This window comes from Talpa occidentalis, unplaced genomic scaffold, assembly GCF_014898055.3.
Source record: "Talpa occidentalis isolate TD23 unplaced genomic scaffold, MPIMG_talOcc4v2.1 talOcc4.15, whole genome shotgun sequence".
NCBI classification, from domain to species: domain Eukaryota; kingdom Metazoa; phylum Chordata; class Mammalia; order Eulipotyphla; family Talpidae; genus Talpa; species Talpa occidentalis.
Window position 1 is genome coordinate 51,435,143 of NW_023601543.1, and position 25,036 is coordinate 51,460,178.

The window sequence follows — 25,036 nt, forward strand, 5'->3', positions numbered from 1 at the left end:
CCAGCGATGCAGAAGCTGCAGACAGCTTCACAGAACGGTGTTCAACTGCCTGCACCACCAGAGGGGGCCCGCAGGTGCCCTTCTGAATTAATGTTTCTGAGTCCTTTAGGTAAATACCTAGGAGTGGAATTGCTGGATCATATGGAAACTCCATCTTTAGCAGACTGAGGAATCTCCACACAGCTCTCCATAGGGTTGGACCAGTTTGCACTCCCACCAGCAGTGCAGGAGAGTTCTTCTTCCTCCACATCCTTGCCAACATTTATTGTGACTAGCATTCTCAGTGTGACTACCATTCTCACTGGCATAAGATGATATCTCACTGTAGTTTTGATTTGCAGTTCCATGATTACAAGTGATGTTGAACATTTTTTCATATGCCTGTTGGCCATTTGCATTTCCTCTTTGAAGAAGTTTCTTTATAGCTCTTCTGCTCATTTTTTAACTGAATTATTTACTTTGTTTTAGTTGAGTCTCAGCTGTTTGTAGATTTTGTGATCAGTCCTTTATCATTAGTGTTATGTGCAAAAATTTTCTCTCACTCAGTGGGGTGTCTCTTTGTTTTGCTGTATAGAAGTTTGTTTGTTTGTTTGTTTTTAAAGATTTATTTATTTATACAAGCACTGGGTACAGTCAGAAGTGCAGGAGGGTGAGAGAACCCATCAGAGCCAGAGCAGGGAGCAGAATAGGCAGACCAACAAAGCACACCACCAAGGGGAGCAGTGGGCGCATCAGGAGAGGTCCGCGCGCCATGTGGGCACTGCAGAGGCTTCAGGCAGCCCTGCAGCCTCACACCGCCGCGCCACCTGTACAGAAGCTTTTTAATTTGATGTTTATCTTTGGCTTCACTATCACTGCTTTGAGTGATGTGTCTTTAAAGATGTCACTGAGGTTTATGTCATGTAGTGTTTCTCCTATATTTCTTTCTATATATTTTATGGTTTCAGGTCTTATGTCTAGTTCTTTAATCCATTTTTGAGTTGGTTTTTGTGCATGGTGTGAGGTATAAGTCAAGTTTCATTCTTCTGCCTGTAATGACCCAGTTTTCCCAGCAACATTTACTGAACAAACTTTCTTTACTCCATTGCGTATTCTTTGCTCCTTTGTCAAAGATAAGTTGAACGTAAATCTCTGGGTTTATTTCTGATTTTCTATTCGGTTTTATTGGTCTGTGTGTCTGCTCTTGTTCCAGTACCATGCAGTTTTGATTATTATGGCTTTGTAGTACAGTTTGAAATCTGGCAGGGTGATACCACCATTCCCATTTTTTTTTTTTTTCAAGAGAGCTTTGGCTATTCAGGGTATTTGGTGGCTTGAATGAATTTCATCAATTTTTTTCTCTATTTCTTTAAAGAAGGCCATGGAATTTTTTCTTGGAAGAGCATTGAATCTGTAAATTGCTTTTGGCAGGATGGCCATTTTGATAATGTTAATTCTTCCAATCCATGAGCAGGGGATGTCTTTCCATTTCTTTGTGCCTTCTATATTTTGTATTTTTTTGTATTTTTTGTATTTTTTTCAGATTTATTTTTTCATATTCCCCATAAAATTGAACCCCCTTATTTTGACCCCAATCCCTCCTCTCCTTGCTCACCGCAATAGTGTGTCTCTGGTTTATAGTTTCTTGTTGATTTTGATTTTTTCTTTATTTATTATAGTTATTATTTTTCCTGCTCCCTTATTTAGATTTTCTAGATTCATGCTATGAGTGAGACCATCTTGTATTTTTCTTTTTCTTCCTGGTTTATTTCACTGAGCATGATCCCTTCCAGCGCCATCCATGTTGCTGCAAATTGCATGAGTTTATCTTTTTTGATTCCTGAGTAATATTCCATTGTGTATATATACCACATCTTCATGATCCATTCATCGGTTTTTGGACATTTGGGTTGTTTCCAAAGCTTAGCAATTGTAAATAGTGCTGCTATAAACTTAGGGGTGCCGGTGCCCTTTGGAATTAATGTTTCTCTGTTATTTGGGTAAATAACTAGGAGTGGAATTGCTGATAATATGGAATCTCTATCATTAGTAGGTTGAGGAATCTCCACACAGTTTTCCACAGTGGTTGGACCACTTTGCACTCCCACCAGCAGTGCTGGAGGGTTCCTTTTTCTCCACATCCTCGCCAACATTTGTTGTTGCCAGTTTTTTTAATATGCGCCATTCTCTCTGGTGTAAGATGGTATCTCATTGTAGTTTTGATTTGCATTTCCATGATTACAAGTGATGTTGAACATTTTTTCATATGCCTTATGGTCATTTGCATTTCCTCTTTGGAGAAGTTTCTTTTTAGCTCTTCTGCCCATTTTCTGACTGGATTATTTTCTTTGTATTTGTTCAGTCTCATCAGCTCTTTGTAGATTTTTGTGATCAGTCCTTTATCATTATTATTGGGAGCAAAAATTTTCTCGCAGTCAGTGGGGTTTTTCTTTGTTTTTGTTATTGCTTCTTTTGCTGTGCAGAAGCTCGTAAATTTGATGTAGTCCCAGCTGTTTATCTTTGCCTTCAATATCACTGATTTGGGTGATGTGTCTGTAAAGATGTCTTTGATGTGCCTATCATGTAGTGTTTTCCCTATATTTTCTTCAATGTATTTTATGATTTCAGGTCTTTTGTCTAGTTCCCTATTCCATTTTGAGTTGGTTTTTGTGCATGGTGTGAGGTAGTAGTCAAGCTTCATTCTTTTGCATGTAGTGACTCAGATTTCCCAGCACCATTTATTGAACAAACTTTCTTTGCTCCAGTGCATATTCTATGCTCGTTTTTTCAAATATTAGTTGACCATAAAACTGGGGGTTTATATCTGGATTTTCTTTTTTTTTCTTTTGATTTTTTAAATTAAATTTTATTTTATATTCCCCATACAATTGCAACCCCCTTATTTTGACCCCAGTCCCTCCCCTCCCTGCCTCCCACCACCCATAGACTGTGTGTGGATCATAGTTCTTCGTTGATTTTGATTTTCACTTTCTTATAGTTATTCATTTTCCTGGTCCCTTATTTAAGTTTTCTAGATTCCTGCTATGAGTGAGACCATCCAATATTTTTCTTTTTCTTTCGGGCTTATTTCACTGAGCATGATCCCTTCCAGCGACATCAATGTTGCCGCAAATTGCATGTGTTTATCTTTTTTGAATGCTGAGTAATATTCCATGGTGTATATATACCACATCTTCTTGATCCTGTCATCTATTTTTGGGCATTTGCATTATTTCCAAAGCTTAGCTATTGTAAACAGTGCTGCCATAAACATAGGGGTGCAGGTGCTCTTTGGAATTGATGTTTCTGTGTCCTTTGGGTAAATACCTAGGAGTGGAATTGCTGGATCATATGGAAGCTCTATGTTTAGTAGGTCAAAAAATCTCCACACAGCTCTCCATAGTGGTTGGACCAGTTTGCACTCCCACCAAAAGTGCAGGAGAGTTCCTTTTTCTCCACACCTTCGCCATCATTTGTTGTTGCTAGTTTTTTTAATATGTGCCATTCGCACTGGTGTAAGATGGTATCTTCTTGTAGTTTTGATTTGCATTTCCCTAATTACAAGTAATGTTGAACATTTTTTCATATGCCTGTTGGCCATTTGCATTTCCTCTTCAGAGAAGTTTCTTTTTAGCTCTTCTGCCCATTTTTTTTTACTGGATTATTTTCTTTGTTGTTCTTGAGGCTCATCAGCTCTTTGCAGATTTTTGTGATCAGTCCTTTATCATTAGTGTTGTGCGCAAAAATGTTATCCCAGTTGGTGGGGTTTCTCTTTGTTTTGGTTATTGTCTCTTTTGCTGTGCAGAAGCTCTTTAATTTGATGTAGTCCCAGCTGTTTATCTTTGCCCTCACTATCATTGCTTTGGGTGATGTGTCTGTAAAGATGTCCTTGATGTGCATATCACGCAGTGTTTCGCCTATATTTCCTTCTATGTATTTTATGGATTCAGGTCTTATGTCTAGTTCTTTAATCCAGTTTTTAGTTGGTTTTTGTGTGTGGTGTGAGGTAGTGGTCAAGCTTCATTCTTTTGCATGTAGCGACCTAGTTTTCCCAGCACCATTTATTGAACAAAGTTTCTTTGCTCCAATGCATAGTCTTTGCTCCTTTGTCAAATATTAGTTGACCATAAATCTGTGGGTTTATTTCTGGATTTTCTATTTGATTCCATTGGTCTGTATGTCTGATCTTGTTACAATGCCATGCAGTTTTGCTGATTATGGCTTTGTAGTATAGTTTGAAGTCTGGGAGTGTGATGCCTCCATTACTTTCTTTTTCTTTCAGGAGAGCTTAGGCTATTCGGGGTTTTTGGTGATTCCATATGAATTTCATCTATAATTGATCTATTTCTTGGATGAATGATATTGAAATTTTTATTGGAATAGCATTGAATCTGTATATCGCTTTTGGTAGGATGGCCATTTTGATATTGCTTATCCTTTCAATCGATGAGCAGGGGATGTCTTTCCATTTCTTTGTGTCATCTGCTATTTCTTTTAACAGTGTTTTATAGTTTTCTTTGTATAGGTACTTTACCTCTTTTGTTAGACTTATTCCCAGGAATTGGATTGGTTTTGTTTTGATAATAAAAGGGATGTTTTTTGGATTTCTTCTTCTTTAGACATATTGTTTGTGTATAGGAAGGTTATTGACTTTTGCGTGTTGATTTTGTATCCTGCCACTTTATTGAACTGATTGATTAGTTGAATTAGTTTTTCTGTGGAGGTTTTGAGGTTCTCTATGTATATTATCATAGAATATGCAAATAATGATAGTATGACTTCTTCTTTTCCTATTTGGATTCCTTGTATGTCTTTCTCTTGTCTTATTGCTCTGGTTAGGACATCCATTATTATATTGAAAACCAGTGGTGAGAGTGGATATACTTGTCTTGTTCCAGATCTTAATGGAAATGCTTTCAGCTTTTCACCATTGAGAATGATACTGGCTGTTGGCTTGCCATAGATGGCCTTTATGATGTTGAGGTATGTTCCTTGTATCCCAAGAATTTCAAGGGCTTTTATCATGAATGGGTGTTGCACTTTGTCAAAAGCTTTCTCAGCATCTATTGATATTATCATTTGGTTTTTATATTTCTTTTTGTTGATGTGTTGGATGACGTTGATTGATTTTTGGATGTTGAACCATCCTTGTGTCCCTGGCATGAATCCTACTTGGTCGTGGTGAATTATCTTATGGATACATTGTTGGATTCTGATAGCTAAAATTTTACTGAGGATTTTTGCATCAGTGTTCATTAGGGAGATTGGCCTGTAGTTTTCCTTTTTTGTGTTGTCCTTGTAAGGTTTTGGTATTAGTGTAATGTTGGATTCATAGAACGTGTTTGGTATTATTGTCCCTTCCTTCTCATTTTTTTTGGAAGAGTTTGTGAAGGATAGGCACTAATTCGTCTCTCAATGTTTGGTAGAATTCATTTGTAAATCCATCAGGTCCTGGGCTTTTATTTTGGGGGAGGGTTTTGATTACCATTTCAATTTCACTGCTTGTACTTGGTCTGTTAAGGTGTTCTATTTCTTCTTTATCTAGCTTTGGGTGATTGTAGAGTTGTAGGAATTTGTCCATCTCCTCTAGATTGTTGAACTTGTTTCCATATAACTGTTCATAGTAGTTACTGATTATTCTTTTGATTTCTGCTGTGTCCGTTGTGATTTCTCCTCTTTCATTTATGATCCTGTGTATTTGTGCTTTCTCCCTTTTTTCCTTTGTGAGCCTGGCTAGGGGTTTGTCTATTTTATTGATTTTTTCAAAGAATCACCTCTTGGTTTCATTGATCCTTTGGATTGTTTTTTTAGTTTCAATTTCATTTATTTCTGCTATGGTTTTTATTATTTCTTCTGTTCTACTGGTTTTGGGTTTTTTTTGTTGTTCTTTTTCTAGATATTTTGAGCTTTGAGATTAGGTTGTTTGAGTTCTTTCTTGTTTCTTGATGTGAGCCTCTTTTGCCATATATTTCCCTCTTATTCCTGCTTTTGCTGTGTCCCATACATTTAGGATATTGGTGTCCTCCTTGTCATTCAATATACGAAGATTATTTTAATTTCTTCTTTGATCTCCTCGTTAATGCAGTGGTCTTCCAGAATCGTTGTTTTCAATCTCCATGAGGTAGGAGAGTTCCTTGCCTTCTTTTTATGGTTTAGTTCTAGTTTGATGCCTTCATGGTCAGAAAAGATGGTTGGTATGATTACAATCCGGGTGTATCTGTTGATGTTTGTCTTGTGTCCCAGTATGTGATTGATCCTGGAGAATGATCCGTGTGTGCTTGAGAAAAATGTGTACTTCGTTTTTTGTTTTTTTGTTTTGGGTTTAGTTTTCTATAGATGTCTGTTAAGCCCAAGCGCTCTAGATCCCTATTTAGAGCTTTAGTGTCTTATTTTTGGTCTTGTTGATCTATCCATTGTTGATAGTGGTGTGTTGAAGTCTCCTGCTATGTATGTGTTTTCTCTGATGTCTGTTTTCAGAGATGACAATAGTTGTCTGATATATTTTGGTGCTCCTTCATTTGGTGAATATATGTTAATGAGAGTAATTTCTTCTTGAAGTATTGTCCCCTTGATCAATACTTCAAGAAGAAATTAATATAGTGACCGTTGGAGTCTCTTTTTATCTTTTTGAGTTTGAAATCTGTTTTATCTGATATAATTTTAGCTGTTCCTGCTTTCTTTTTTGGTCCATTTGCAGGTAGGATTGTTTTCCGTCCTTTAACTTTGAGTCTGTTTTTATCTTTTGTAGCTAAATTTGTTTCCTGGAGACAGCAAAAGGTTGGATTTTGTTTCTTAATCCAGCCTGCGGCTCTGTGGCTTTATATTGAAGAGTCTATTTACATTTAGAGTAAATATTGATATGTTAGCATCTGTATTTGCCATTGTTTTTGTCTTCTCTTTGATTTTATTTATTTATTCTTTTAATAACTTATTTTTTGGCCTACTTTCGTTGTTATTTGTCCCTCTGAGGTTCTGGCTTTAGGACTCCTTGTAGTATTATTTGGAGTGGGGGTTTAGTCGTAATGAAATTCCAGAGTTTCTGTTTGTCTGGGAAGGTCCTTATACTTTCTTCATAGAGGGAGGAGAGTTTTGTGGGATAGAGTTTTCTTGGTTGGCATCTGTTTTCTTGGAGTCTGTTGACTATATCCTTCCACTCTCTCCTTGCCCGTAGTGTTTCTTCAGAGAAGTCTGATGTCAGCCTGATTGTTTTCCCTTTGAATGTTATCTGTTTCTTCCCTCTTGTCAGCTTCATTATTTTTTCCTTGTCCTGGATTCTTGGGAGCTTCACTATTATGTGTCTTGCTGTATTTTTCCTTTCGTCGTGAAAATTTGGTGTTCTTCTTGCATCTTGTATATCAATTTTCAGCTCCTTCTTCATGTTTGGGAAGTTCACTTCAATTATTTCCTTGAATATTTTCTCCGTTCCTACATCTCTCTCCTCTCCTTCTGTTATTCCTATAACTCTTATATTTCTTTTCCTCATGGAGTCAGATACTTCCCGAAGTCTTTTTCGGTCTTTTCCTTCGTACTTCTCTTTCCTTTTCTGTTTTGGTTCTTTTTATTTCTGTGTCTTCAAGAGTACTTATTCATTCTTCCATTTCATCTATTCTGCTTTCATTGCTTTTCCCAGAGTTGTTTAGTGCCTCCATTAATTCTTTGATCTCCTGCATTTGTTTTACTTCCACTTTAGGGACTCAGTTTCTTTCTTCTGATTGTTGATTATTTTTCCCTTATCATTGTTTTCCTTTATGAATTCTGTCTGATTTTTAATCATGGCAATTTTAAATTCTCTTTCTGGAAGGCTCAGAAGTTCTTCCAAGTTACTGTCATTGCAATATTGGGGGTGATTTTCTTTTTGTGGTATGCTTTTTTCCTGAGTAGTTGCTTGGTTGCATGTTGTTCTTCTACTCCCTACTATCTGTTTTCTAATTTGCTGTATGCATTGGTACACTGTGTTGCTGGGACTGGCCGGCATCTTTGGTTAACTTCTCCGCTCCCCTCTGGCTCCTCCGGGAGCCTTCTGCTGGTTTCAGGCAGTCTTTACTGACAAAATGTCCCTGTTCTAAAATGGCGATGCGAGACGCATTCCCTGCACTCCCAGTCTGCCCCTTTGGTGGGTTCCCGCTCCCCCTCTGGGCTCGGACTGCAGGCCAGAAGGGGCCTGGCGTGGGCGAACTTCCTAGCTAATCTCTGGCTCCTCCGGGAGCCTTCTGCTGGTTTCAGGCAGTCTTTACTCTGGCTCCTCCAGAAGCCTTCTGCTGGTTTCAGGCAGTCTTTACTCTGGCTCCTCCGGGAGCCTTCTGCTGGTTTCAGGCAGTTTTTACTCTGGCTCCTCTGGGAGCCTTCTGCTGGTTTCAGGCAGTCATTACTCTGGCTCCTCCAGGAGCCTCCTGCTGGTTTTAGGCACTCTTTACTGGAGAAATGTCCCTGTTCTAAAATGGCGATGTGGGACGCCTATTTCTGGATTTTCTATTCGATTCCATTGGTCTGTGTGTCTGTTCTTGTTCCAATACCATGCAGTTTTGATCATTATGTCTTTGTAGTATAGTCTGAAGTCTGGGAATGTGATGCCTCCATTCCCTTCTTTCATTTTTCAGAAGAGTTTTGGCTATTTGGGGTTTTTGGAGATTCCATATGAATTTCATCTATATTTGTTCTATTTCTTTGAAGAATGACATTGAAATTTTTATTTGATTAGCATTGAATCTATAGATTGCTTTTGGTATGATGGCAGTTTTGATAATGTTAATTCTTCCATTTCATGAGTAGGGGATGTCTTTCCATACTTTGTATCTTCTTCTATTTCTTTTAACAGGGTTTTATAGTTTTCAATGTATAGTTCATTTACTTCCTTTTAGGTTTATTCCCAAATATTTGGTTTTTTAGTTTGTTTCAATAATAAAAGGAAAGTTTTTCTTTATTTCTTCTTCTTCAGATTTATTGTTTGTGTATCAGAAGGCTACTGATTTTTCTGCATTGATTTTGTATCCTGCTAATTTACTAAACTGCTTCTGTGGAGTTTTTTTGGGTTCTTTATATATATTAATGTATTATCTGTGAATAGTGATAGTTTAACTTCTTCCTTCCCTATTTGGATTCCATGTATGTCTTTCTCTTGTCTTTTTGCTCTGGGTAGTATTTCCAGTATTATATTGAAAAGCAGTGGTGAGAGTGGCTATCCTTGTCTTGTTCCAAACCTTAATGGAAATGCTTTTGACTTTTCACCAATGAGAATGATATTGGCTATGAGCTTGTCATATATGGCCTTTATGATGCTGAGGTATGTTCCATGTATCCCGAGAATTTCAAGGGCCTTTATCATAAGTGGGTGTTGTACATTGTTGAAAGTTTTCTCAGCATCTATTGATATTATCATGTGTTTTTTACATATCTTTTGCTGATGTGTTGGATATATTGATTGATTTTCGGATGTTGAACCATCCTGTGTCCCTGGAATAAATCCTACTTGGTTGTGGTGAATTATCTTATGGATACATTGTTGGATTCTAATAGCTAAAATTTTATTTAGGATTTTACATCAGTGTTCATTAGAGAGATTGGCCTGTAGTTTTCTTTTTTCGTGTTGTCCTTGTTCAGTTTTAGTATTAGTGTAATGTTGGTTTCATAGAACATGTTTGGTATTATCCCTTCATTCTCATATTTTTGAGAGTTTATGAAGGTTTGGTACTAGTTGATTTCTGAATGTTTGGTGGATTCATTTGTAAATCCATCTGGTCCTGGGCTTTTGTTTTGGGGGAGGGTTTTGATTACCATTTCAATTTCACTGCTTGTAATTGGTCTATTTAGGTGTTCTATTTCTTCTTCATCTAGCTTTGGATAATTGTAAAGTTGTAGGATATTGCCCATCTCTTCTTTATTGTTGAATTTGTTTGCATATAACTGTTCATAGTAGTTTTGATTATTCTTTTCATTTCTGATGTATCTGTTGTGTTTTCCCCTCTTCCATTTGTGATCCTGTTTATTTCTGCTTTCTCCTGTTTTTCCTTTGTGTGCCTGTCTAGGGGTTTATCTATTTTATTTTTTTTTCCTGAATAAACAGCTTTTGGTTTCATTGATCTTTTGGACTTTTTTTTAGTTTTGATTTCATTTATTTCTGCTTTGATTTTTATTATTTCTTTTTTTTATCTACTGGTTTTATGGTATTTTTTGTTGTTTTTCTAGTTCTTTGAGATGTGAGACTAGGTTGTTTATTTGAGTTCATTCTTGTTTCTTCATGTGAGCCTCTATTGCTATATATTTTCCTCTTATTACTGCTTTTGCTTCATCCCATACATTTAAGAAATTGGTGTCCTCCTTGTTATTCAACTTTTAAATTTTTTCTTTGATCTTCTCATTTGTCCAGTGGTTGGTCTTCCAGTAGTGTGGGTTTCAATCTCCATGATGTACGAGGGTTCCTTTCCTTCTTTTTATGGTTTATTTCTAGTTTGATGCCTTCATGGTCAAAGAAGATGGTTGGTATGATTTCCATCGTGGTGTATCTGTTGATGTTTGTCTTGTGTCCCAGTATGTGATCGATCCTGGAGAATGAACCTTGTGTGTTTGAGAAAAATGGGTACTCAGATTTTTCTGGGTTTTATGCTCTGTAGATATCAGTTAAGCCAATGAGGTCTAGATACTTACTTAGAGCTCTAGTGTCCTTACCTATTTTTTTCTCATTGATCTATCCATTATGATAGTGGTGTGTTGAAATCTCCTACTACATATGTATTTTCTCTAATGTCTGTTTTCAGAGATGATAATAGTTGTCTGATATATTTTGGTGCTCCTCATATGGTGAGTATATGTTAATGAGTGTTATGTCTTTTGAAGTATTGTCCCCTTGATCATAATGTAGTAACCATCTGGGTCTCTTTTTACCTTTTTGAGTTTGAAATCTTTTTTGTCTAAGTATAGCTGTTCCTGCCCTGTTTTTAACTTTCAGTATATTTTTATCTTTTGTAGTTAAATGTGTTTCCTGGAGACAGCAAAATGTTGAGTTTTGTTTCTTTATCCAACCTGTTACTCTGTGTCTTTTTATTGAAGGGTTTAGTCTGTTTACATTTAGAGTTAATATTGATATGTTAGCATCTATATTTGTCATTTTGTTTGTCTTTTCTCTTGTTTTATTTATTTTTTAATAATTTTTTGGTCTTGTTTCGTTCTTATTCATCCCTCTGTTGGTTCTGACTTTAGGACTCCTTGTAGTATTTTTTGGAGTGGGGATTTAGTCAAATGAAATTCTGGATTTTCTGTTTGTCTAGGAAGGTCCTTATTCTTTCTTCATAGAGGAAGGAAAGCTTTGCAAGATGGAGTATTCTTGGTTGGCATTTGTTGTCTTGTAGTTTGTTGACTATGTCCCTCCACTCTTTCCTTGCCCATAATGTTTCTTCAGAGAAGTCTGATGTCAGCCTGATTGGTTTTCCTTTGTATATTATCTGTTTTTTCCCTCTTGTCAGCTTCATTATTTTTTCCTTTTCTTGTATTCATGGGAGCTTTACTATTATGTGTCTTGCTGTATTTTTCCTTTCATCATGGAAGTTTGGTGTTCTTGCTTCTTATATGTCTAGTTTCAGCTCCTTCTTTATATTTGGGAAGTTCTCTTCAATTATCTACTTATATATTTTCTCTGTTCTTATGCCTCTCTCTATCCTTCTTGGATTCCTGGAAATCTTATATTTCCTTTCCTCATGGAATCATATAGTTCCTGAAGTCTTTCTTCATTCTTTTTCCTTCATATTTCTCTTTCCTTTTCTGTTTCAGTTCTTTTTATTTCTGTGATTTTGAAAGTACTTACTCGTTCTTCCATTTAATCTATTCTGCTTTCATTGCTTTTTCCAGAGTACGTTAGCTCTTTCATTAATCCTTTGATCTCTTGCACCTCTTTCACTTCCCTCTTTAGGGACTCAATTTCATTCTTCTGATCATTGATTATTTTCCCCTTATCATTGTTTTCCTTTATGACTTCTGCCAGTGTTTTAATCATGACAATTTTAAATTCTCTCTCTGGAAGGCTCAGAAGTTCTTCCAAGTCACTGATGTTGCTATCTGTTGGTGTTTTTCATTTTGTGGTGTGTCTTGGTTGCTTGTAGCTTTTCTTTTCCCTGCTGCTTGTTTTCTAATTTGTCCTATGCATTGGGACTCTGTGTCGCTGGTACTGTCTGGCAACTCTTTGGAGTGCTCTTTCTGGGATATCAGAAACTGGTTGTCCAATAGAGTCCAATCCTTTATGCCAGAATTCCAGTAGGGAAGTCATACTATGGATATGTTAATGGCTGCTGTCCCAGAAAATCTCCTCCTTCTGTATTTGTTTAATTCCAGAGGCGGCTCTTGAGGCTGCACAGACTGCCCTGAAGTGGCTGCATTGCCCACTGGGCTCCAAATCACTGGATCCCCCTCTGGGCTCCAACTCTCTGCCAGGCAGGAACTGGCTTGTGGGGGCCTTCAGCTCATGTCTGGGTGTGGGGACAGCCCTTTCCCAGCCACACAGTCTCTGTGGGTTCCAGACGCAGTGATCCCTGTTCTAAAATGGAGAGTCAGGGGGAACTTCCCTGCACCTGTGGTCTGCCCCGGCAGTGGCTGGATCCCCCTCTGGGCTCCAACTGGTGGCCAGGTAGGGGATTTTAATCTCACCCCTGCCTGTGGGGACAGCCCTTTCCCAATTCCACACAGTCTAGGTGGGTTCCGGATGCACAGATCCCTGTTCGAAAATGGCGAGTCAGGGGGGCACTTCCTGTATATTCCAGTTTTATATCCATTCCAGTGAAGGCTACAGCAGAACTGTGGTCATTTGGGTTCATGACATCATGGGCTCACAGAAGTGGAAGAGGTCTTTCAGGTTACCTACTACAATAGTTCACAAACCTTCTTGAGCATAAAAATCATCTGAAATCTCTTTGAAATCTAGGTTCCCAGACTACCGTCCATACTGTTCCTGATTTGCCATTGATTTACTTTTTGACTCAGTATTTTCCAGCCTTAGAATGGAAAAATTTGAGTAAAAGACTTTCCTTTAAGGGTTTTACCAATTTAGGTATAAAATATTTTCTATTTTACTTTTAAATATCCTTAATTTTATTTGGGATTATTCAGTCTCATATTTGTTCTCATTAGAAACCATATCCTTAGAAAAGTTGGAACTCAGTTCTGGCAATAGGCTAATAAATCCATTCAAGTAAGGTTCAGTCACCTTCAGATTTCATGTCTAGTGAATACCTCTATCAATCCCTCAGCCAGTAAAGTAAGAATCAGGGAGGAAGAAGCTGAATTCTCCTTTTCAATATCCTGTTCTACCTGCATCCATCACCGTATGAAAAGGAGAGCTATAGTCAGTATTCCTCACACAAAAGGGAGAATACAGTGCTACACATTGATTTGAAATATTTTCAGGGTTCCAGAACCACTGAAGTGTAGGAAAAATGATTTGTTAAAGAAACAATATAAACATGAAAATGAATCCAGGGATTGGCTTAAAGCTTGACATAAACAAAATCAGCTGGCACACACCCGTGATTTAATGCAACAGAGTCTGGAATTCATCTCCATAGAAACCTGGCATTGAGTCAAATTAAAGTAAGAAGCTGGCCTTAACTTTTTCTGCCTTGCATCATGGAGAAAACTAAAGGAAATTGGACAAAGGCCTTCTTTCTTCTTGGAATGCTCAATCGGAAAGAACTGAATGATGAGCCAACCACTCTAAAGTCAGGGATTTAATACCAATAGAAGTCAGGGATTTAATGATAATTAAAGGCAGGGTCAAAATAGAATGAGGGGTCTAGGTCATGAAGCAAAGCATATGAAAGAGTGGAGATTGTTCACTGTAGACCATCTCCATTACTGGAGATGATTTCCAGCATATATTACACTGGTAGGGGGTGGAGGGATTATTTCCATTCAGGAAAGCTTGATTTCTTGGGGTTTTTTATTGTTTCTCTGAAAATACAAGAAAAATATTTTTAAACCTCAGGAAATGTCTAAAGCCCTTTCCCCCAGTCATTATCTGAGACTAAGGGGAAGGTATAGTTGGGATGAGGCAGAGTAAAGTGGAAAAGTCTGAAGAAGAACAAGGATGCAGCATTGCTGAAGAAATCTAAGATCAAAACAAGCTATTTAAATCTATTAAGCATAGCAGAATATGCAGTTGAATAATTATTCCATCTGGGTTGACTCACTTGACTGACTTAAGGACTAAAGACTAGGCTATAAGTTCCCTGAAGGCTGTACAATGGTGATGATGAATATCGATTCTGTGTGCATACTGATTACAACTTTACAAGCAACTGTCACAAGACTTCCTTACTTTACACACATGCCAGCTTTGTGAGGTAACCAAGAACATTATATCAATCCCATTGTGCATATAGGTTGAGCTCAGAAAAGGAAGAAGGGTGTACATTTTCAATAAGGACCGACATGTAGAGGAGGCTTTCTCCCTCACTCCTGCCTCCTTCAATACTTTACCTATGGTCCTGGGCAGTATACTTGAGGAGCTCAGCCAACTGTAAGGGATACTTGCAGATCTTCTGCACTGGAGTCAAAAGGAAACCATCAATAGCAATGTCAATCATCTGCTGCAAGAGGCGACAGGCCTCAAAGAAGTGCTGGTAACGGCTATCCTTCATCAGTTTGGAGAGCTCCATGCAGGCATCCAGGTGATTGTTACAGTACTCAGAGTATATCCAGAATCCATCTTGCTGTGAGCAGAGGAAAAAAATGGAAAGAAAGGTAAAAGCTACTGAGGACTCCAAAAGAAATGGAAAACCAGGCCCTGATCTATGTATGAATAGTGCAATGAGAACAATGTCAATCTTTTCTAAATTTATTTATAATTTAATAATAAAATTAAATGAGTTATTTGGGAATTAGAAAGACTGATCAAAATATTATATAGAAAAATAAGTCTTGAATAGTAAAGACATTCTGTAAAGGAAGGATGAAAAGGGAAGACTGCTCCTGATACCAGTGAAACACACAATGGCTATAAAATCCTGGCACTGCATCATAAAATGAGATAGGGCAGGGATTCCACTTCTGGCAATGCCAGACTAAGTTGTTTTAGATAAATTCTACCACTGAGGAAACCTAGAAAATTTGGAAAATAAAGTAAATTTCTGTTTGAAAGTATCACATCATCCAGAGGCTCACTTTATCTACAAAGAAATTCTCTTAGGAAATAACACAATAGAGCATTAAAGGATAACGAAACTGTGATGTATGCAAGCAAAACAGAAATAGCCAAGGAAAACAATATATGAGTGTATGTGTGTGTGTGTTTATGTATACATAAACATGTGCATAGAGAGTAGGGAGGACAGAGAAGGAGAGAGGGTGAGAATCTTCAAATGATAAAGCAAACACAGTGAAACTGTAACAACAGGTGAATCTCAATAAATGGCATAAGGGTAGTCTTTGTACTGTTTTTTTTAATATTTTATTTTATATAATTCTTACATCTTTTTTCATCTTTGCACAATGTATGCATCTTCATTTTGGTTATATTCCCCATACAATTGCACCTCCCCCCTTATTTTGACTCTAGTCCTTCCTTTCCCCGCCCCTTGCTCCCCACCACCCATAGTGTGTCTCTGGTTTATAGTTGCTTGTTGATTTTGGTTTTTACTTTGTATTGATTAGTCTTTTTCCTGGTGTCTTATTTAGGTTTTCTAAATACCTGCTATGAGTGAGACCATCCAGTATTTTTCTTTTTCTTTCTGACTTATTTTGCTGAGCATGATCCATTCTAGCTCCATCATGTTGCTGCAAACTGCATGTGTTTATCTTTTTTTTCATTGCTGAGTAATATTCCATTGTGTATATGTACCATATCTTCTTGATCCAGTCATCTATTTTTGGGTATTTGGGTTGTTTCCATTATAAATAGTGCTGCTATAAATATAGGGGTGCAGGTGCCCTTTGGAATTACTGTTTCTGTGTCAAATGGGTAAATATCTAGGAATGGGATTGCTGGATCATATGGAAGCTCTATGTTTAGTAGTTCAAGAAATCTCCACACAGCTCTCCATAGTGGTTGGACCAGTTTTCACTCCCATCAGCAGTGCAGGAGAGTTCCTTTTTCTCCACAACCTACATCAAATTAAAGAGCTTCTGCACAGCAAAAGAGACAATAACCAAAACAATGAGAAACCCCACAACTGGGAGAAAATTTTTGCACACAACAATAATGATAAAGGACTGATCACAGAAATCTACAAAGAGCTGATGCGACTCAACAAAAACAAAGAAAATAATCCAGTCAAAAAATGGGCAGAAGAGCTAAAAAGAAACTTCTCTGAAGAAGAAATATAAATGGCCAACAGGCACATGAAAAAATGTTCAACATCACTTGTAATCAGAGAAATGCAAATCAAAACTACCAATGGATACCATCTCACACCAGTGAGAATGGCACATATTAAAAAAACTAGCAACAACAAATGTTGTCGAGGTTGTGGAGAAAAAGGAACTCTCCTGTTTTGTTTTTTAATTTTCCTATAAGTTAGAGGTTATTTCCAAGTTTTAAATATCTCCATACATTTCCTTATACATTGTTCATTACACATTCAAAAATAACTTCACAATTGAGAATGTAAGACATGAAAAAAACTAAAATAATAATAAATAGGCAATGGAATTTAGTAGACAAAAAGGTAAAGATGCTGTTATTATAAATAGACTTAAAGTAGTATTTAGATGATAGACCATTTGGATGATAGACCATGATTGAAAGGGTTTCATCCCAATCAAACTTACCATGATAATTTATTAAAGGACAAAAATCATATGATTACTACAAAAGCAAAATAATAAGCATTTGAGAAAACACATTTATTATAAAAGCCATCTGCTAATTAGGAACAGAAAGAAACTTACTCTATGTGATAAAAGGACAAACATAAAAAAAATAAAGCTAATATCATTCACAGTGGTGAAATAATGAATGCTCCCCTCAGGTGCAAGGCAAAATATGCATGGTCTCACCTTTTCTAGGTAACAATATACTGGGAGTTCTAGTCAGTGTAATACAATAAGAAAAGTAAATATAATTGAAATATATTGAAAAAAAAGAAATAAAATGGTCTCTGGCCTCCCTGGTGGTGCAAGGGGTTAAGTACCACATATGAAGCTATCCTCAGCTACTGCAGCACGAGTTCGATCCCCAGCCAGACAGGGAGCTACATGGCGCAGCAGACCTCTCCTGCCTTGCCTGCTGCTCCCCTCAGCAGTGTATTTCAGTCAGTCTGCCTGTTCTGCTCCCCACTCTGTCTCTGGTGAATCCTCTCACCCCACGCATCTCTTGCCTGTACCCTAGCTCTTGTATGCATAAATAAATAAAATAAAATAAAATCTTTAAAAAAAGAAATAAAATGGTCTTTATTCAGAAATTACCTGATTAAGTATAAAATGTTATATATATATATATATATATATATATATATATATTGAGAGAGAGAGAGAGAGAGAGATAAAATACAAAAACAAAAACGAAATGAAGCACCTAAAACCAATTAATGAATTTGGTAATGTGTCAGGATTCAAAGTATATATAAAAATCAATTGTATTTCTATATCATATACTAAACTACAGTAAACTGAAATAAAAACATAATTTACAATAGCAGCAAACAAATATAACTAACTTTTAAAAATATGGCTATCTATACAATGAAAAATAAAAACAATACTGGGAGAAATTATATACAACCTACATACATAAATATTTAGAGATTCATGGAACTGAAAATACGTCCTTTTCCCCAAAACTGACCTATAGATTTAATGCAATCTTAATCACAATGCTGACAGGATTTTTGTTTTTGCTTTTTGGTAGAACTTGGCAAGCTGATTCCTAAATTTATATAGAAATACAAATCACCTAAAATAGCCAAAATTATCTTGAAAAAAAAAATTGGAAGACTTACGCTACTAGCTCTGAATAATTGCTAGAAGCTACAACAATCCAGATAGTAAGAAAAGTAACTACGTATGGTGTTATATGTTAAGCAGACTTATCGTGGTGATCACTTCACAATATATACAGATATCAAATGATTAAGCTGTACACCTGAAACTAATATAATGTTTTTTTTTTTTAAAAGATTTATTTATTTTATACAAGCATTGGGTATAGTCAGAAGTGCGGGAGGGTGAGAGAATTCACCAGAGCCAGAGCAGGGAGCAGAGCAGGCAGAAGGACCGAGGTACACTGCTGAGGGGAGCAGCGGGCGGCAGGAGAGGTCTGCGCACCACGTAGGACCCTCCTCCGGTGGCCGGGGAGCAGCCGGGGATTGAACCGGCGCTGCAGAGGCTGCGGGCAGCTTCGCAACCCAGCGCTCAACCGCTGCGCCACCGGGGAGGCCCTGAAACTAATATAATGTTTTATGACAATTATATCTTACATTTTAAAAACCAGCAACAAAAATGGTGTGGTATTAGTATATGAATATTCACATATATCACTGTAACAGAATAGTGTTCCTAAAAATAGACTACTAGTATTAACTGACTTTTGACAAGGATACCCAGGTAAGTCACTGGAAAAAATAACAGATATTTCAACAAATAGTGATGGAACAACTAAATAACTATATAGAAACAAACTAACCATGACCTTTCTTTTGTACTATAATAAAAATTAGCTCAAAAAAGGATAACAGATCTAAATATGAAAAATAAAATTGCACAACTTGTATAAGAAAACAGAAAAAAAATCTTTGTGACCATGTGTAAGGCAATGATTTGCATGAGACCCCCAAAAACATGAACCATAATAGAAAAAATAAATTCAATTTTGTCAAAGTTAAAAGTTTATGCCTTTCAAAGATTCTGTCAAGAAAATGAAAGGCTAAGCCATACAATGTGACAAAATTCTTTATGAACCATATCTGACAAAGGACTTATAAATAGAATATATTAAAAAGAATTTGTGAAACTTAAAAATGGTTGAAATATATGAACAGACACTTCACCAAACATTTTATATAGATGACCAATAGGCACATGAAATAATGCTCAACATCATTAGCCATTAGGGAAAAACAAATTAAAATCATAGTGAAACACTAGTACACACTAATTAAAATGACTAAAATTTAAAAAAATACTGATAATACCAAGTACTAAGAACCATGGAGAGCAACTCCAATTCCTAAATATTAGAAATGGAAATGCAAAATGGTAAGTTTACTTTAGCAAATGCTTTGGCAGTATCTTAAAAAATTAAACACCATGCAACCTAATAATCCCACCTTTAAGTATTTAACCATGAAAAATGAAAACATATGTTCTCACAAGGACTTGTATAGACATGTTCAGAGCAGTTTCATTCATAGCAATTCAAAATTGGAAACAACCTAGATATCCTAGAATGAACTGGTAAATGAGTAATATATCCATAAAATAGAAAATTACTAGACAATAAAAAAAGAACTGACTACTGATAAATGCAACACCATGGATGGATATCAAAGGCAGGGTAGGTTTTATCTCAAATATACAATGTTCAATTAATATATTAAAATTATTCAATCCAAATTCACCCCAGATTTAACAGATTAAAGGATAAAATCATATGATCATTTGATGGATCAATGGTTCTTTTTTGACCCCTAGGGGACATTTGACCATGCCTGGTGGTCATACTGGCAGGGGGGTGGTCTTACTGGTATCCAGTTGGTAGGGACCAGAGATACTGTCTCACTCATAGCAGGAATTTAGAAAACCTAAATAAGGGACCAGGAAAAAGGCTAATTATAATAAAGTAAAAGTCAAAATCAATATGCAACTATAAGCCAGACACACATTACAGGGGGTGGGGTGGGTAGGAGGGATTACGGTCAAAACAAGGGGGGTGGGAATTATATGGGGACTATAACCAAGATGAAAAAGCATACATTGTGCAAAAATGAAAAAGTGATTTAAAATATATAAAATAAATTAAAGAAAGAGGATTAACTCAGATTAACTCAGGCTCTAACTGGAACCAATACTCTATATTCTACTTTTCCCACTCAAAACTATGTTGATGATATCCATGCACATGCATCTAATCTGTCATTTCCTGCTACATAATATCCCCAAATAAGAATCCCACATTCCATTCCCTTTGTGATAAGCACCTAAGTAGCTTCTAATTGCATTCCACCATACACAACACCGTCATGCATTCAACAGCATTGCAAATAAATGCTCCCTCATGGACTCTGAGAATTTCTCTGGGATATATATTCAGGAATGGAATCTCTAGATCATACAGATGCTAAAATTTTATGAATACTGCCAAAATACCTTCTGGAATGGCTGAATCAGTTTAAATACTGTGCAGAAAAGAGTTAACATAGCAGGCCTGAGACTGCCATCTTTAGAAGATGTGCTTCAAAGTTTGGCCTTTGGCTGACATTTGAAAGTTGGATATCAAGAGCACTTTCATGATGCCCTGACAAGAGCATCTAACTATGTATAATTATATAAACAATGTGTTTTATGCTGAATAACTGTTTTCCTTCTGAGAGTCTAGAATTTTGGTAGGTCCTAAGCCGAGGGTGCTTATATGATCAATGCCCCATAAAAATCTGGGGCACTGAATACCTAATGAGGTTTCCTGGTGGACACATTTCACATGGGTGGTCATAAATCACTGCAATGGGAATTAAGAGCATCTTGTTACTTCCCTCCTAGGGATTGTTAGAAGCTTATGCCTGGTTACTTTTGGATTTTCCCTCATGTACCTTTTCCTTTAGATAATTTCCCTTTTTATTATTTTTCTGTAATAAATCATAACAATAAGCATGTCTGAGTCCTTCTAGAAAATCTCTGAACACAGGGGTGGTCTTTAGGAATAGCCCCTCCAATACACATTTCCATAAGCAAAACGGGATAATTTGCAGGTTACTTTTAGTTGCATACTCTTATGTGTCATTTTAATTTTGTATCATGCATATATTATCTCTTTAAGTATTTTATAAAAAGGGGAGAAAGAGTTGTCAAAATGACTAGGTTGCCCATGAATGAGTCCAAAAAGATTAGAGAATGCAGAGGTATACAGAGAAACCTTATATTCCAGATGAGGAAGCCCAAAAAAGATAAGGCACTAACCCAAGATTAATCAGAGTCAATCCAGACACAGGACTCAAATTCAAACTTTTCTGTTTCCTAGTCTCCTTCTTATAATTTATGTTTCCACTTTTCCTATACTTGTCATAACACCTGCCCTAATGCTCTCCCTAAATGCCTTCCAGGGGCCTACTTTCCTGCTGACAACAGTTTCTCCAGTTTCTTAGATTCCTGTATTCTCCATGTAGTGAATAGTTTAAAGCCCCTCCCAAAACACTGGGTCCCAAGGAAACTGCATTTAATTAGAATGGAAAATAGAAGTGGAAGAAAATTCCCACTGGCTAGTAAAGAGGAAAGAAAGGGAAAATGTAAAGGAAGAGCCCCAGGTCAAATCACAGCACATTTCTAAATCTATTTACCCTGGCAAGGGGGTTAATATCAGGGTCAGAGAAGAATCTATCCCCCACCATAGGAGAGATTAGCTGAATAGGACAATATCTCAGACACTCCTACTGTCTCCTAAGCTCTCTGAAAACCATCCCCAAAGAGAAAGATACTTACATGCTCCAGAAAGCAGGGTCCTATCTCACTGAGATGGGGGTCATCATTGTTGTACTGTTTCTCCAGGTCTCTCACAAAGCCCATCTGAAACCTGTAAATGTCTTCAATGTTCCCAAAGATCACTTTCAGTTGCTCATCACTGAACATGTCCCTTCTCTTCCGGCATTGTTTCAGGTAGCCCTGTAGACAAAGGAAAAGCTCAGTTTGAAGATATCCCTGACTCAGGGTTTTTCTTTCTAAACACCTGGAAGCCTCATTTCAGTTCCATGAAGCAAAGGGGGATGATCATTTCCATTTTTCATATCTACTCGATCAGTGAGTAATAAAGTTCGATCTCAAACAAACATCTACAGAATCCTGAGTTTTGTCCATCATTTTCTTATCCCAAAAAGCCATAGGGCCCTTTACAGAAGCTGGTTAAACACAAACATTTTCACTTGTTTTATTAGCTATTGGTTTAACTGAATCCATTCACATCTCTAAAATTCTATTTCTTATAGGACCAATCCAAAATGTGGTAATAACATTGACAAAAATTTGGCAACAGATACCCAGGCAGGAAAACTATCCCAAAGTGAATAGGAAATGACAAGACTAACCCATTCCTTAAAGCAGATATTTTAACTATCTAAGGTAGCTGGCCAGGAAAGATTGTTTGAATGAGCTCAGCCAGTGAGTCCATAAATGTCCAGCCATACGATGTTTTTAACGGGTTGGAGTACAGGATACATTTGTGAATAAATGAATGAATGAATACACAACTAGGTATTGATGAAAGGGATGAACTCATAAAAGAGATTCTTGGACTGATACATGAATGCTGAAATAACACAATCAGACTTAGTCAACATTGTCAGTCAGAGGGGAAATACCTCAACATACTTTTTTGATCTGAACTTACTGATATAGATTTTTAACTAATGGCCACTGTCCTCATTAGAAATAATTAGCACATAAAAATGATTTTGTTAATGAATGAATTATGGCCACTTTATTTCACCTAAAATTTAAATGTAAGTTTTGTAACATCATTCATAAGTGCTAAGCCCCTCATTGTAAAGACTGACTAATCACTTCTGGCCCTTTCCCTACCTCTACTTTGTTTACCCTAATATAGCTGCTGATTAGGTCATCTAGGCATAATCTAGAATATCCTCATCCCTGACTTCAGTACCCTTTACCAACCTCTACCAAAACCTCACTTCCCTTATCTCTTCTCAACCTCCAGTTCAGATAGGTATCATTTAACAATTTACAAATTAATACTCTGTACCTGTTGACATTTATTTAACTAATGATTGCTGCCCTGGTTTACTGATATGCTCAAGATTCCCTGCATTTATTCATATTCAATATTTGACCATAAATACCCTCTATTCCCACAATACCCTTTTAGCTCCACCCTTTTTTTTTTTTTTAAGATTTATTTATTTATTTATTTATTTATACAAGCACTGGGTACAGTCAGAAGCGCGGGAGGGTGAGAGAATTCACCAGAGCAAGAGCGGAAAACAGAACTGGCAGACTGATGAAGTACACTGCTGAGGGGAGCAGTGGGCCACAGGAGAGGTCTGCGCACCATGTGGGACCCTCTTCCGGTGGTCGGGGATCGAACCGGTGCTGCAGAGGCTGCAGGCAGCATCGCAACCCAGCGCTCAACCGCTGCACCACAGGAGAGGCCCTCCACTCCTTTTTTTTTTTTTGAAGTAGCTCCACAAATTCTTCCTCCCTAGAAAGCTTTACTTGACTAACAGGGAAATAAGCAATAACTCATATAGGTCCCTCCCTGCCTAATATGCAACTTCCATGGGTTGCCCGCCTTTCTCTCTCTCTTCTTACTTTTTCTCTCTTTCTTTTTATAATCTTATCACTTCTTTTAATTTTCTTCATTAAGATGGAGCAAGGAGAGCAGTAAGCATATTATTTGGCAGGAACATTTCCATCTTGACATTAGGAAAAGAGGCAGATACTTCCTCACCCTTGCTCCCAGTTTTTCTCCCTCTTGTAGACCGAGAGGCACAGCTGGAAAAAAATTGGTAATGATGTCCTATAAAGGAGTCAATTCTGGGCAAGGAAAGGTATTAGTGAGTGACTACACTGGAAGACAGAAGCCAGGATGGAAAGCTCATTCATTCCTTGAAATGCTAGTTCAGGACATACTAATACATTTGTTCATTGCTCCCATTTGAAGGTCTTAGGGAAGGAACACATTACTGTCAAAACTTCGGGATGCAGTAATAACACTCAATCTCAATGATCATGATATATAACAAAGTTGAAAAAGAAGAATGAAGACTTTGGAGAAGAGAGAACAGATAGAAATGTTAGCACAGATTCCTAAACCTTAAATATGTAATTTTCTCAAAGACATCATTTTCTTACTATTATATTTTGTGTTGTGCAACAAGAAACATTAACTGTATATTAGGAGAAACATTAACTGTCCAAAGGGTGATGGTTTTGTTAATTGCTTTTCTGTGAAGTTAAGGCTTGATAAGATATATAGTGTGGCACATTTAACTTGATGAAATATAATGTAGCTATTAAAATTATTGGGGAGACTTCTAGAAATATAGAGAAGTATTTATGATATAATGTTAAAAATCAAAACACAAAGTGGTATGTTGCTATGATTACAATTCTGTATATATATATATATATATATATATATATATGTATATGTATAGACACAGTGTAGTGAATTATGCAAAAGTGTGAATTGTTCTGTTATACTTGGCAGATTCTTGTTGACTTTTTCCTATTTTTTCTTTTTTTCTTTATTTTTATATATATTTACATCATTGTTAATTTTTAAACAATATTTGTTTTACCCTTCCACATCAGTTGTAGTCCCCATAGAATTTCCTTCATCAATGCACCTGTGCACCATCACTTCAGTCCCAGGTGCTCCTCCCTTCCTCTGATCCTTCTCCCTCCTCCTCCCCTGCATGATGTCTCTGATTTATAATTGTCTGTTTATTTTGTTGTGTTTTGTACTGTTATTATTTTTCCCCAGATGTCTTATTTGGTTCCCCTATATTCCTCCTATAAGTGAAACCATCCAATATTTTTATTTTCCTTCTTTTTTTCCAAATATTTTATTCATTTTTTTAAAATATCAGTTGCAAATATTATTATTTTTTATATTTTTATTTGTTTATACAATAGCTGGGGTACAAGTCAGAGGCATGGGAGGGTGAGAGAATTCACCAAAGACAGAGTAGGGAGCAGAACAAGCAGATGAACCAAAGACACTGCTGAGGGGAGCAGCGGGTGAGGAAGGAAAGGTCTGCCACACCATGAGGGTTTCTCACTGGCTGGCCGGGAATTGAACCTGTGCTGTAGAGGCTGCAGACAGCTTCACAGCATGGTGCTCAACCCACTGAGCCACCGGGGAGCCCCTCTTTTTCCTTCTGACTTATTTCACTGAGCATAATTCCTTCTACCTCCA

The 25,036-nt window shown here is 36.9% G+C and overlaps 1 protein-coding gene across 1 annotated transcript in view; it reads right to left on the minus strand.

Annotated features, from left to right (window-relative positions):
- ARHGEF9 (Cdc42 guanine nucleotide exchange factor 9) overlaps positions 1-25,036 on the minus strand; it is a 262,188-nt gene that overhangs the window by 31,876 nt on the left and 205,276 nt on the right. The window contains exons 4-5 of the mRNA XM_054695699.1: positions 21,586-21,765; positions 14,437-14,669 (exon numbers count right to left, since the gene is read on the minus strand). Coding sequence (XP_054551674.1) covers positions 14,437-14,669; positions 21,586-21,765 — 413 coding nt within the window. The remainder of the gene's footprint in view (positions 1-14,436; positions 14,670-21,585; positions 21,766-25,036) is intronic.